Source organism: Pteropus vampyrus, unplaced genomic scaffold (genome assembly GCF_000151845.1).
Source record: "Pteropus vampyrus isolate Shadow unplaced genomic scaffold, Pvam_2.0 Scaffold207, whole genome shotgun sequence".
NCBI classification, from domain to species: Eukaryota; Metazoa; Chordata; class Mammalia; order Chiroptera; family Pteropodidae; genus Pteropus; species Pteropus vampyrus.
In genome coordinates this window covers 10,920-25,961 of record NW_011888988.1, presented here as the reverse complement: position 1 = coordinate 25,961, position 15,042 = coordinate 10,920, and the positions used below count along the sequence as shown (strand labels likewise).

At 36.4% G+C, this 15,042-nt stretch overlaps 1 protein-coding gene and 1 pseudogene across 1 annotated transcript in view; one reads left to right on the top strand and one right to left on the bottom strand.

The window, feature by feature from the left end:
* Positions 1-977, top strand: part of LOC111746986 — a 1,918-nt pseudogene extending 941 nt beyond the window's left edge.
* Positions 1-15,042, bottom strand: part of LOC105300309 (membrane cofactor protein-like) — a 120,632-nt gene that overhangs the window by 97,645 nt on the left and 7,945 nt on the right. The window contains exons 2-3 of the mRNA XM_023537963.1: positions 5,726-5,914; positions 5,298-5,400 (exon numbers count right to left, since the gene is read on the bottom strand). Coding sequence (XP_023393731.1) covers positions 5,298-5,400; positions 5,726-5,914 — 292 coding nt within the window. The remainder of the gene's footprint in view (positions 1-5,297; positions 5,401-5,725; positions 5,915-15,042) is intronic.

Here is a 15,042-nt window from a genome sequence, read left to right as displayed (position 1 = left end):
CTACTGTTCTCTCATTGATTTTTTACTGTATTCTCTTTTGAGAGCCATACATTAAGAACTGGGACATTCAAAAACAACTGTATATGTGAAATAAATTAGAGAGTGACTGCACATGCCCAGAGGAAGGCTCAGAAAAGATCTGAGAAGACCTTCAGTTACATGTCAGGCTGATTCTCAGCACAGAGACATGCTTGAACAATTAAAAAAAAAAAAAAAAAGAAAGAAAAGAAAAGAAAATACAAATGATAGCATAAAAAAACAAACAGTAGGGAAGGGTAACAATATAAGTCCCAGAGTTACCATGTTATTAGATTCAAATGTCCAGTTCGACAAAAAATCATGAAGCATACAAAGCCACAGGAAAGTATGGCCGATTAATGAAAAAAATAAATCAGCAAAAATTATCCCTGAAAAAGAACTAAGGGAATATATACTAGACAAAGACTTTAAAATAGTCATTGAAACTGTGTGTACATAGTTTGCAAGCACTCTTGGTGGCAAACTTGCAATTTCTGATTCCACAGTCTTTGTTTTCTTCATGAGTCTGTTGAGCAACAGATGCAGAGCTGCAAATCTTTGTGATTACCCTGACAGGCAAGACTATCACTATCGAGGTTGAACCCAGTGACATCACTGAGAAAGTAAAAGCCTAAATCTAGACGAGGAGGGTATCCCTCGTGACCGACAGCATCTGATGTTTCTGTGCAAACATTTGGAGAAGGGCCACACTCTGTCAGACTTCAGCTTCCAGAAATAATCCACCCTGCACTTGGCACCTCGCCCATGGGGTGACATCAGTGAGCCTTTCCTCCACCAGCTCCCCAGGAATTCATCTGCCACAAGATGTGCCACAGGTGTTTTGCTTGCTGCACCCCCGTGCTGTCAACAGCTGTAGGAAGACATGCGACCACACCTACAACCTGTAACTGAGAGGAAGGCAAAAAGAGGCCTTTCCACTGGTTACTCCACTGTCTCTAGGAACGCCTCCTGCCAAAGCCCCATATCCCTTGGGTTTCAATAAAATCAGAAAAAAATACAGAACTGTCTTAAGGATGTTCAAAATACTAAAAGAAATGTAAAAAGTTAAGAAATCAATGTGTAAACAAAATGGAAATGTAAGTTAGGAGACAGAAACTCTAAAAAAAAATAAGAAGAATTCTAGAGTTCAAAAGTACAATAACTGAAATGAAACATTCACTAGGGGAATTAAAGGCAGTTTTGAGCAGGCAGAAGGAAGAATCAGCAAACTTAAAGCTAGGAAAATGGAAATTATTGAGTCTGAAGAACAGAGAGAAAAAAGATTGAAGTGAACAGAGCCTAAGTGATTTTGTGGGACACCAGTAAGCAGACCAATATACTACATATACTGTGGGACTCTCAGAAGTAGAAGATAAAGAGAAAGGGGCAGAGAAAATCTTTTTTAGAAATAATGGCTAAAGACTTCCCAAATGTGATGAAAAAAATGAATCTAAGTACCCCAATAGCTAACTCAAAAACTGCAAGTAAAATGAACTCAAAGAGACCCACACTAAGACAAATAATAATCAAACTTTCAAAAGCCAGTGAGAGAGAATCTTCGAAGTTGCAGGAGAGAGGCGAATCATCATGTACAAGGGATCCTAAATAAGATTATCAGCAGATATGTCATCTGAAACTTAGAGGCCAGAAGATAGTGAACTGATACACTCTAAGTGATAAAAGAAAATCCTCTATACAGCAAAACTGTGCTTCAAAATGAGAGAGATATTAAGAACTTTTCCAGCAATAAAACCTGATTGAATGTGTTACCACTAGACCTTCACTGCAAAATATGCTCAAGGGAGTGCTGAAAGGTGAAATTAAAGGAAACTAGAGAGTAACCTGAAGCTTTATGGTTGAATAAACATCTCACTAAAGATACACACATGGGCAATTATGAAAGCTAGTACTATTGTACCAATGATTTGAAAATGCATTTTTATTTTCCATGCGATTTAAAAGACATCTTATAAAATAGTGTAGAAGCCGGTATTACAATTATTGTAGAGGCTAGAATGACATTAACAATCCAACAGAGTGGGGATGTACCTGATAAGGATCTGTTTTTGTAATTTATTGATGTTAAACTGGTACAAATTCAAATTGGAGTGTTATAACTATAGAATGTTAAATGTAATCCCTATTGGAACCACAGACACAATTACTATGGAATCTACACAAAAGGAAATGGAAAGCAATTCCAACATTTCATTACCAAAACAGGAATGAATGCCGTACTACACAAAACAATTGCAAAAGCTTTAAGGCAAATAGAAAACAAATAGCTCAATGACCTTTTTGTCAATAATTACTTAAAACGGATTAAACTCTACAATCAAAAGCAGATATTGGCAGAATGGATAAGAACAAATGATCCAACTATATGCTATCTACAAGAGATTGGAAGACAAAACGAGTAGAAAGTAAGAGGATGGAAAAAGATATTTTGTGCAAATTGTAACCAAAAGAGAGCAGGGGTAGCTATACTAATTTAAACAAAATAGACGTTAAATCAAAAAAAGATACAAAAGACATGGAGTACAATATATTTTAATAAGTTTTTCATACTGCAAGGATATAAAAATTATAGTTATTTAGCTTATGACAGACATTCAAAAGATATGAAGCAAAAACTGACAGAAATGAAGGGAGAATGCTCATTTCTCCATAATAGTAGGAGACTTCAAGACTCCACTCACAGGAACCGGGTCCAGAGGCATGCAGTCTACACCACGGTCAGCAGGAATAGATGGAGAAGGCAAAAATGTCCCCCGTCCTGTGTCTGACAGAGCCCTTTTATAGTTTTGAAAAGAAAGATGTAAATTATTTTGAAAGAATTCACACTGGCTACAGATAAGGAGTTGCAGAAGAAGGATAAGTGGGGCTAGTTCTCAAACAGGTCCATAGTCTGTAAGGAAGAAGTGTTTGCTGCTTTCAGATTGTTTGTTGGCAACAGTATGAAAAGTTCACGTGTAAGCAGGATGTGGTGGAATCTGGAGGTTAGTTATCCGTTTTAGATAAGAGCTGTAATATTTTTAAGAGCTCTTACCTAAACACAATGCTAAAATAGGACTGGACATTGATTTGAAGTTTCAACATATATTTGGGAAAGTGAGAAGACTTTCATTAGTTTCAGTCCTTCACTTTGTTAACCGATTAACTCCCTGTCTCTTCTTTTCACCCTCTGGCCTTACATAAAATAATTTAGGACATCTCAGAATTTTCTCTTGTCAAAGTTAGAAATCAGTATCAAAAGGAAAACTGGAAAATCCCCCAAACCGTGAAAATTAAACAAACACATACTTTTCAACAGCCAGTGAATCAAAGAAGAAATCACAAGGACCATAGAAAATACTCTGAGATGGCTATAAACACAATAAAAAAAGAAATATCTGAAATCAAGAACCAAACTTCACAACTTAAGGAATTAGAAAAAGAAGAAATATACCCAAAAATCACAGAAGTGAGTAAATAATAAAGATTAAAGCAGATATAAAAATAGTGAAGAGAAAAATAATAGTTAATAAAACTAAAAGTAGGCTTTTCGAAAAGATCAACTAAATTGATGAAACTTTAGCAGGATAGACCAAGAAAAAAGAAGACTCAAATTACTAAAATAAAAAATGAAAGCGGGGTCATAATATCTATTCTATAGAAATATAAAATTTTATATGATTACTATGAACAATTTTATGTCAACAATTGGATAACCTAGATAAAATGGAAAATGGAAAATTTTCTAGAAACACAAAACTGACCAAGAGTAAATGATAAGGAAATAAGAAATATAAGTAGACCTATGGCTAGTAAGAAGACAGTAATCAAACATTTCCCAATAAAGAGAAGTCCTGGACCTGACAGATTTACTAGTGAAACCTACCAAACATTTAAAAAAAATACCAATCTTTCTCAAACTTTTCCAAAAAATTGAAGAGAGAAGGCTTCCAAACTCAATCTGTGAGACCAGCATTAACATGATACCAAAGCCAGACAAAGACAATACAAAAAAAAAGTTATGTATAGGCTAACATCTCTTATGTACCTTGATGCAAAAATCCTCAACAAAATACGTCAAAACAGAATTCAGCAGGATTATATACCATGACCAAGATATATTTATTTCTGGAGTGCAAGGGAAACTCAACATACAAAAAGTGGTCAACGTAATATGCCACAGGAAAACTCAACATACAAAAAGTGATCAATGTAATATGCCACAGGGACAGAATGTAGCAAAAAACAAAACAAAACATACATGATCATCTCAATTGATACAGAAAAAGAATTTGACAAAACTCAACAGTCTTTAATAATACTCAACAAACTAGAACAGAAGGAAACTACTTTAAGATAGTAAACACCATACATGAAAAACCCACAGCAAGCATCATACTCCATGGTGAAAAGCTAAAAGCTTTTCCTCTAAGTCAGGAACAATGAAAGGATGCCTGCTTTTACCACTTGTATTCATCATAGTACTGAAATTCTAACTAGAGCAATTAGACAAATAATAGAAATAAGAGCATCCAAATTTGTTGGGAAGAATTAAATATGTAAAAAATTAAGGATTACACACACACACACACACACACAACTGACAGAACTAACAAATGAATTCAGTAAAGTAGCAGGATACAAAGTTAATATAAGAAATCAGTTGCTTTTTTATACTGTTTTACATTTACCCTCAAAATGCACATTTGTCATAAATTCTCAATATCCTGAATATATAATATTAAAAGAGCTCTATCGGAAAAAGGCTACTATTAAGTGCTCAGTACCTCTTTTTGAGGTGCTTTACTCCTTTGTAGAAATCTCAAAAATAAGGCTTTCCAACTAAGATGTCTTGATCCACATTAAGGCACAGGCTAACCAGATAACACCTGACAGAGATACCTCGATATAAGATCATCTTTGGCAATTCTACCTCCCACTTCTGTAAGCCCTCCTTCAACTCTGAGAGTTGGCCATTTTAATAGGGTGCATTCTGTTGTTAGAGATGAATTCACCATGATTACTACATTTGTAATGTTTACACTAGGCTTGTTATCACATTTCATATTATACAATTCTATTTTCTTTTAATTTAAATTTCTTTCTATTCATTACGTATCTTTTTAGTCTCCATGAAAAGCTCAAGAGTTGATAGGCTATAAGTACAAGTTGTCATAGAGAAAGTGAGGTGAAATCAACATTATGAGAATGCTTAAGAAGAGAAACAAAACAAAAATGGAAGTTGTTAACATTTACCTTATTCCTCTAAGGAGCGACTTACTTACCCCTCATTACAAGAATAATGAGCCTGTGAACCAAACTTGTAACTTCCATTTACATAGACTACTTGGCCATTTACAGGTTCTCCTAGCTGTGAACATAATTTTCCTAAAAGAAAAAAATTCAAATTTGTTGTTTTATACCAATTTCAAAACAAATTTGAATGGAAATCAAAATTCTACATTGTTCTTAATATAAATTCATGGAACTTTTTTCTTTCTTTAACTATTAAAAGGCAAAACTTAAAATTCACATTTACCAAGACAACCAACTGCCAAATAAAAGATTTCCTGGAGATTTTTAAAGCCTTAAAAAAAATTACTATCTAAAATCTATATTCAAATGAGAAAACCATCATTGTAATAGTAAAATATGAACCCTAAAATGTGAGAAAATCTCTAGAGCAATAAAAAGAAAAGTTCTGTTTACTTACCTGTACAAGCCTCCTGGAGAGGTGTCCATGTGTTATCAGACTGACAAACAGCACTGGTAGGAAGAAAAGGTGTAATAGGCGTATATCCTGGGCGACACTTAAATTCTATTTGGTCCCCAGGCTGATAAAGGTTTTTAGAATTACCCTTGAGCATCATAGATTCGTATCTTGGTGGATCATCACAAGCATCTGGACATAACAGAATCAAAATGTGAAAATAAAGTATTTTCTCATTTTTACCAGCCAAGGACTATGGCCTGGCAGCAGGTAGGTAGTACAGAATAAATGGAAATGCCCTAGGCAAGATTTTAAATGACTGTTCTCTGCTTTTACACAAGTGGTCCTAGTAGTGGAGGATGTGCCGTACCTGCTTTAAACAACATAATGCTAGATTTGGTTTGTTGTAGAATAAGGTGCATATTCACTCAACAGTAAACTGAAGAGACAGCAGTAATGTTTATGGTTTTAAAATATAGTTATAGGTATGTGTCCTTCCTCATTTTTTCCTAAATTCATTTCATAGTCACCTCTCCCCTAAGAAGACTTCTATAGTATATAGTACATAGTACTCTGGCCAGATTACTCTTCCATAGTTTGAAACACAACTGATGATGACTTGTCATTTCAGGCTCAGTGTTCTCAGAAGGCAAGCAAGCTCTTGGAAGCCAGGGATCATAGGCCTTCCTTTTCTACTACACCCTATACCCAGAGGATGTTCAAGAAATGCAATGGCAGGAGGTGATTACTACAGAAGCATTGTAGATTTCACAGATCAAAATAAATATAAACCAAAGTATTTCAAAATATGACTTCATTTCATATGCTTCATATCAGTAAATTGAACATTTTATAAGAGAATAGATGCCATTTAAATATCAAATTTTATAATTTTGACATTTTAAGTATAATTTAATCTTCCTTCACAGATCAATCAATCATGCATGATCTCAGGAGTTTCCTGATGTAGCTGTTGGGCTGTGTATCAAATATATTCCTTCAGTAAAGCTACTATATTGCTGTACTTTTAGAATTTTTACTTTCGGGTATTTTTGGGGGAGGTAGTTTCTTTCTTTCTAGAATAGTGTCATTTCTTCTTCAGCAATTCCTGTTATTTTAGATTATCTATGGGCTTGAAAACCTAACAAATCTGTTAGAATTATTCTGTAAAAGAAGGTGATGGACACATCAAGTAAAATTCTAAAGGGCTAAAAGAATGCAGTCTTATCTAAAATGTTAATGATATAGGAAGAAAAAAGATCGATCTATTTTGATCCCTGAGGTACCTTCCTGTCTTACTCCTTGGATTGGTCTTACTTCAGATTGAGAGACTGGTCAAGAGAACTCTTAGCAAGTGAAATTTTACTTAGGTCATATCATATTCTAGATTCTAAAATTCTCTCTATATGCACAGTCCAACATTTTATTTCCATCATGTCCTGATATTCACCTATTGTCAAAATATTTTCAGCATTTCCACTGATATCTGAATGTTCCTCAATCGACTGCCCAAAAGAAAACAGAAGCGAAAAGGAAACCGAATGTCCTAGTAATTAAAAGCATTGTTTAAAAAGACTATTAGTATAGAGGTGAGTTTTATTAACGACATTACATTTACTGAATATCCTGAGCCAGACATTCTCACTTTCAACAGGAAAACAAACATGGGCTAGAAATGTTATATATTTCCCTTCAGAGACAAATAGATAGCATCATTCTAGAGTTTTCTGAAACCATCAAGAAAGAAATCAAGTAACAGCAACCTGTGATTAAAGTATACAAGTATCCTTCATTTTATGCATTTCATCTCAGTACTACCTTGAAGGCACATAAAAGAAAGAGAATTCTTAATGTGACTTTCACTTGCAGTGCTCTGAATGCATAAAGAAAAGTCAATTGGCTAGTTTGATCTATTCAACTAATTTGAAGCATTTTTTTCCCACTAACGTGAATCATGAAAGACATGATTTAATCAATGCGTAGTATTTAAATTTTCTTTTGGCAATCGGTTGATTACAAGGTTTATATACTGAAATAGTTGAGTCCAATATCATACTTTTTTTTCACTTTTACAGTTTAACTTATTAAAAAATATATATTTTTGTTTTTCAATTACAGTTAACATACAATATCATATTATTTTCAGGTATGCGGCATGGTGATTAGACATTTATATAACTTATGAAGTGATCACCTGATAAATCCAGTACCCATCTTACACTATACATAGTTAGTATACTACTGACTGTATCACCCATATTATATTTTACATCCCCATGACTATTTTAACTACTAATTTTTACCTCTTAATCCCCTTCCCCCCTTCAACCATTTCCCTAGCCCTACCCCCACCCAGTTTAGCAACCATCAAAATGCTCTCAGTATGAGCTTGTCTATGTTTTGATCATTCATTTATCCTGTTTTTTAGATTCCACATATAAGTGAAATCATATGACATTGGTCTTTTACTACCTGACTTACTCCACTCAGCACAATACCCTCTAGGTCCATCTATATTGTTGTGGATGGCTGGATTTCGTTCTTTTTCATGGCTAAGTAATATTCAATTGTATGTATGTACTACCTCTTTTTTTTTTTAATCTGTTCATCCATTGATGGACACCTAGGTTGCCTCCATACCTTGGCTATTGTAAATAATGCCACAATGAACAAATGGATGCACATGTCCCTTTGAAGTAGTGTTTTGAGTTTCTTCAGATAAGTACCCACAAGTGGGATTACTGGTCCTATTTTGTTTGTTGTGAAAGCCTGTTTGAAGGTCTATTTTGTCTAGTATGAGTATTGCCGCCCCCCAGATTTTCATTTGTTTCCATTTTCATGAAACATCTTTTTCATTCTTTCATTTTCAATCTGTGTGTCTTTCAATTTGAAGTGAGTATCTTATAGGCACCATATGTAAGGGTCTTTTTTTCTTATCCATTCAGCCAGCCTATGTCTTTTGATTGAAGCATTTAATCCATTTACATTTAAAGTAATTGTGTTAGATATGTAGTTATTGCCATTTAATTATTCACATTTTTGATCTTTTCTTCTCCTTCTTAAAGAAGTCTAATATTTCTTGTAATACCAGTTTGGTGCTGATGAACTCCTTTAGCCTTTTCTTATCTAGAAATCTCTTTTTCTGTCCTTTGATTCTAAATGATAGCTGGGTTGTAAGTCCTTGCTTTTCATCACTTTGAATATTTCATGCCAATACTTTCTGATAGGCAAAGTTTCTGTTGAGAAATCAGCTGACAGTTTTATGAGAGCTACCTTATAGGTAACTGACTGCTTTTCTTTTGCTGCTTTAAAAATTATCTGTCTTTAAACTTTGGCATTTTAATTATGACGTGTCTTGGTGTGGACCTCTTTGGGTTCATCTTGTTTGAGACTCTCTGTGCTTCCTGGACCTGGATTTCCTTCCCAGACTAGGAAAATTTTCAGCCATTATTTCTTCAAATATTCTTTCCACCCCTTTCTTTCTCTCTTCTCCTTCTGGAATCCCTGTAATGCAAGTATTAGGAATCTTGATGTTATCCCAGAGATCTTGTTATACTATCTTTAGTTTTTAGAATTTGTTCAGTTGCTATTCTGATTGGGTGATTTCCACTATTCTGTCTCCCTGGTTGGTAATCTGTTCTGTATTAACTAATCTGATGTTGATTTCTTCTAATATAGTCTTCATTTCAGTTATTGTATTCTTCATCTCTGATCAGGTATTACATTTTCTATCTCTTTGTTGAAGAGCTCTCTAAGTTCCTCTATTCTACTATCAAATTTGATGAACAGCCTTATGACTATTTCTTTGAATTCTTTATCAGGCAAATTACTTATATCCATTTAATTAGGGTTTCCCTCTGGAGATTTTTTTGTTCCTTCATTTGGGGCTTATTCTTCTGTCTCCCCATTTGACTTTCTGTGTTTGCTCCTGTGAGTTGGATGAAATAGCTCTCTCTCCCAGTCTTGACAGTGTGGCTTCTGTGTAGACTGACTGTGTGTCAAATAGTTTGGGCAGGGTGGCTGTAGTCAAAGTGGGTGTGTGTGGTGCCTGGTGTACAGTCTGGTCTGAAGGAGTGGGTTCTGGGTAGGATAGCCTGAAGTGCATGCTTCCTGCCCTTCTAATCTGAGTAGAGCTGCCTGGTGTAGACAGGGCTGCTGAGTGCATGCTTGGTATGCCCTGTTTCTTTAATTGTTTGTTATCAGAGCAGGATCTGGGCAGGGCTGCTCTGAATGCTTGGATTTCAACTCCTTATTAGCTCCGCCCTTCCTCTTTGTTGGGCAGTATTGTGAAAGTGCATGGTCATACTTTGCTAGTTATGCACCCATTCCAGGAGGGGCAGCCTTCAGCTAGTGTACTGCAGCATTCCGCTCACTCTGCATGGAGCAGCCCTGAATGTTGATACTGCAAAGTTTTACTAGCTCCACACTTCTTTGGGAAGGGCAGCCCCACATGTGTGAGCAGCAGTGCCCCACTATCTCTGCAGTTTTTCTGGATGGGTCCTGTGTGTTTACCACAGTGTTTTGGTAGCTCCACCCTTTCTCCTAGGGGGCAGCTGTGTGTGAGCACACAGTAGTGCCTCACTAACTGTGCACTTTCTCTGGAAAAGGTAGCCCTACAGATGGGCACCATAGCATTTTGCTAGCTCCACACTCTCTCCAGGTGTGGGAGCCCTGTGTGCAAGCACAGTTTAGTGAGTGCATAAAGCAGCATCCTGCTATACCTTTTGGATCAATCCTTTGGTGTAGCAGCTTCTTGCATATATGCTATAGGGCCCTCCTGTTTCAGCTGGATATATGTATGGGAAGAGTGTCTGAGGATGCACTACAGTGCCCTGCAGGTTGGTCAGAGAACCTAGATGGAGCTTTTGGCCACTATACACATGCAAGGTCAATGTAAACAATGGCTTCACCAGTCCTAGGTTGTTCCCTCAGCTCTCAGAGAGTTCCTGTAGTTCTCCAACCTTCTCTATATTCTCTCTTGCTTCCTCTCTCGCTCTTTCACTCACTTTCTCTCTTTCTCCTGCTTGTTGTGCATAAGTTATTCAATTGGCTCACAGTTGTCTTTCAGCGGAATAGCTTTCACTGTAGGTGTACATTCAATGTGTTCTTAGGAGGGGGCAAGCTCAGCGTCCATCTACGCTGCCTGCCATCTTGCACTGGTTTTCCAATTCTTCATATTTAGTCTAGGAAGGTTGTGGATTCCTGAGAATTTGTCCATTATTTCTAGGTTATCAAACTTGGTGGCGTATATCCTTTCATAATATTCTCATATAATCCTTTGTACTTCTGTGGTGTCCATTGTAACTTCTTCTCTTTCATTTCTGATTTTTTTTTCATCAAGAAGACATAACACTTATCATTTTGTATGCACCCAACCCAAGATCATCAAAAGGTATAAAGCAATTGCTAACAGACCTAAAGGGAAAAACTGACAAAAATATAGTTACTTATAGTAGGGGACCCATTGACAATAATAGACAAACATCTATTTTCCTTATGTTGCCCTTTTTAATACAGTCAGATAGTTTTCATGAAGTTCTTTCTTTATATTTTTAACTTTTTGTTCTCTCTTTACTCCCTCCTGAGTCATTTCTAGATTTCTATCTTTGAGCTCACTAAGTCTCTCTTCCATCTGCACTGATCTATTTCCAGTAGTCTCTAATGCAGTCTCTAATGCATTCCATAATTAGTCTCTAATTATTGAGAATTTCTGTTTGGTTATTTTTTATAGTTTCAATCTCTTTGGTAAAGTATCTCTTTTGTTCATTAATTTTATTCCTGAGCTCATTAAACTGCCTTTCTTAGTTATCTTGTATATCATTGAGTTTCTTCATAACTACAATCCTAAATTCTCCATCATTTAAATCACAGTCCACCATGACTTTGAGATTTGGTTTCTGGAGACTTTTCATTTTCTTTCTGGGCTTCTGGTTACCTTGTTTTTTTCATAGTATTTGATGGATTGTTTCTCTGTCTGTGCATTTGAGGTAGTGGTCTTTTTTCTTGTTAATATATTGTGTTGCTATTAACAATTCTGCAAGTTGATAGGTTCTGGTGCTTTCTTTTGTTTTCCAGTAGATGGTAGTAAATTCTTGTTTTCTCTTACCCGCACTATTTGTGTCTATGGGATTGGAGTGGATCAGCATAGCTTTGCATGAATAAAAATGCCCCGTACTCACTGAAATGGTGTGTTGCCCTTCTGTGACCAACTTGTGTCAGTCATGGGGCACAAGTGTGGCGGGAAATGTGGAGTGGGGTAGAACCAGTTTTATGAGTTCCCAGAACGACCTCCTATTTCTGATGTGTTTTCCACCGGGCTCTGTGGGGTGTGTGGGGCAGAGCAGTTGCAAGTTCATAGTGTGGCAGCTCTGCCCCTTCTAGTAATGGCAGTTGGCCCCACTGTGTTGTTTCCAGCTTCCTAGCCCACCTCTACCCAGCTCTGCCACAATGAGGAGCGTGGAAAGATGTCTTTCCTGGGAGAGAAACTGCTTCTGACTCTCTCATGCTCCAGGCCATGTGAAGGCTGCTGCTCGACCTATGCGCAGCTACTGCTTTCGCTGGAGCCATGCGGCGGGCCAAACTGCATCAGCGGCCACTGTCCATCCTTCTCCCCAGCCTGCCTCCCCTACTTCTTCCAGTACTCCCACTTTAGATGTCCCACTGTGTGGATCTTTCAGACATGTTGGTGTTTTGAGCAGGGGATCTTTTGTTGAGTTACAGTTGTCCATCCAACTTATTATAAATTTAATGGGAGAAACAAGGAGTCTCTTCACTCTTCCATGAAGCTTATGTCACTACCATTCATTTCTCAACTGCTACCATAATGATATTGCTATGATACAGTGACTAATGCTCTCCCTAGTCAAATGCTTTTCGATGGCTACCCAATGCCCTCAAGGTAATGTCTAAGGCTCCTTAACAAGGCTCACAAACGTTTAAAATCTGTGACTATCAGGACCCTACTCACTCTTGCACACTATTCTCAATTCCTTGTAGTGTCCATTAAATTATTAAAATTACTTTAGCACGCTAGGCCTCCATATAACATTTTACTTCTGCTTTGACCAGACAACCTACCATTCTTCCCACCCACTTATCCTTCAGTTTCATTTTAGGTGACACTTCTTCCTTGCAGCTCTTGACAGCTCAAACTCAAAATAGAGTTAAGTGTCCTCATGTTGCCCTAACTTTCTTCACTATAGCACGTTTAATATCATAACTGTTTATTATTTATACTCCCCAGACTGTCATCTTCTTAAGTGCCATGTCTCATTCATCACTACATTTCTAGTACCTAATGTCAGAGCTGAATGAGCACCAGTACCCGTTCTATATACTCTTAGATCAAAATTCTTTACTGTTCAGTCGACTTGTTCTTAAGATATGTCCAAATCATAATTCTTTTTGTTACTATTTTCATGCTTGTAGTCATTCATTTTTTTCATTTACTTATAGACATTTCCCTTATCAGTTTTTAATTTCTTTCACATTAAAATATTTATTAGTTTATTATGAACCCATTCTCCTTTACTGCTATGATTAGAAATATTTAATATTATCAAAGGTGAACTCCAAATACTAGGTGTTATCTTTTTTGCTAAAGTAGGGTAATGAAAGATTCTAGTACTTCCTTCTTCAATAATACTGATGGTATTTATAACTTTATTTTATTTTTTTCTTTTTTTTAAATTAAGTTTATTGGGGTTACATTAATAAAATTATATAACTTTCAGGTGTATATTATCATTTGACTTCTGTATATTCTATTATGTGTTTACCACCCAAAGTCCAGTTTCCTTCAGTTACCATATATTTGATCCCTTTTACCCACTTCACCCTCCTCCTATTCCCCTACATTTGAATCTCTTTAGCCCATCCACCTCCCCACTCCTCCCCCACCCCACTAGTAACCACTGGTCTACAGTCCTCTGATACCCCTAGCCTATAGTCCATGTCTATGAGTCTCTGTTTGATTGTCCTGCTTATTTGTTGCTTTTAGGTTTATATTCCACATATAAGTGATTGCATGTGATTTTCAACTTTTTCTGTCTGGCTTATTTCACTTAGCATAATTATCTCAAGTTCCATCCATGTTGTTGCAAATGGCAATATTTCATCTCTTATTATGGCTGAGTAATATTCGGTTGTATATATGTACCACAGCTTCTTTAGCCAAACATCTATCATAGGAAACTTCAGTTGATCCTATGTCCTGGCCACTGTGAATAATGCTGCTATGAACATCGGTGTGCAAATATCTTTTCGAATATGAGTTTTCAAGTCTTTGGGGGTAAATATCCAGTAGAGGGATTGCTGGATCACATGTTAGATTAATTCTCAGATTTCTGAGGAACCTCCATACTGTTTTCCATAGTGGCTGTACCAATTTGCAGTCCCACCAGCAGTGTATGAGGGTTCCTTTCTCTGCATCCTCTCCAACATTTGTTATTACTTGACCTGTTGATCATAGCTATTCTAACAGGTGTGAGATGGTATCTCATTGTAGTTTTGATTTACATTTCCCTAATAGCTAGTGATGTTGAGCATCTTTTCAAATATTTGTTGGCCATTTGTATGTCCTCTGGGGAGAAGTGTCTGTTCAGATCCACTTCCCATCTTTTGATTGGATCATTTGTTTTTTTGTTGTTATTGAGTCGTATGATTATTGAGTTGTATGAGTTCTTTGTATATTTTGGATATTAGGCACTTATCGGAGGTGTTGCTTGCAAATATATTTCCCCTTTCAGATGGTTCTCTCTTTACCTTGTTGACCATTTTTTTTGCTGAGCAAAAGCTTTTTAATTTGATATACCCCCATTCATTTATTTTAGCTTTTATTTCCCTTGCTTTTGAGGTCAAATTCATAAAATCCTCTTTAAGTCCAAGGTCCTTGAGTTTAGTTCCTATGTTTTCTTCGATGCATTTTATTGTTTCAGGTCTTATATTCAGGTCCATAATCCATTTTGAGTTAATTTTGGTGTGTGGTGAAAGACAACAGTCTAGTTTCATTCTTTTGCAGGTGGCTTTCTAGTTTTCCCAGCACCATTTATTGAAGAGGCTTTTCTTTCTCCACTGTATGTTTTTGGCTTTTTTGTCAAAAATTATTTGCCCATATAAATATAGGTTTACTTCTGGACTCTCGATTCTGTCCCACTGGTCAGTGTGTCTGTTTTGCTGCCAATACTATGCCATTTTGATTACTACCACTTTGTAGTATAATTTGAAGTCAAGCAGAGTGATGACTCCAGGCTCGTTCTTTTTTCTCAGGATGGCTTTGGCAATTTGGGGCCTTTTGTGCTTGCATACAAATCTGATGATTT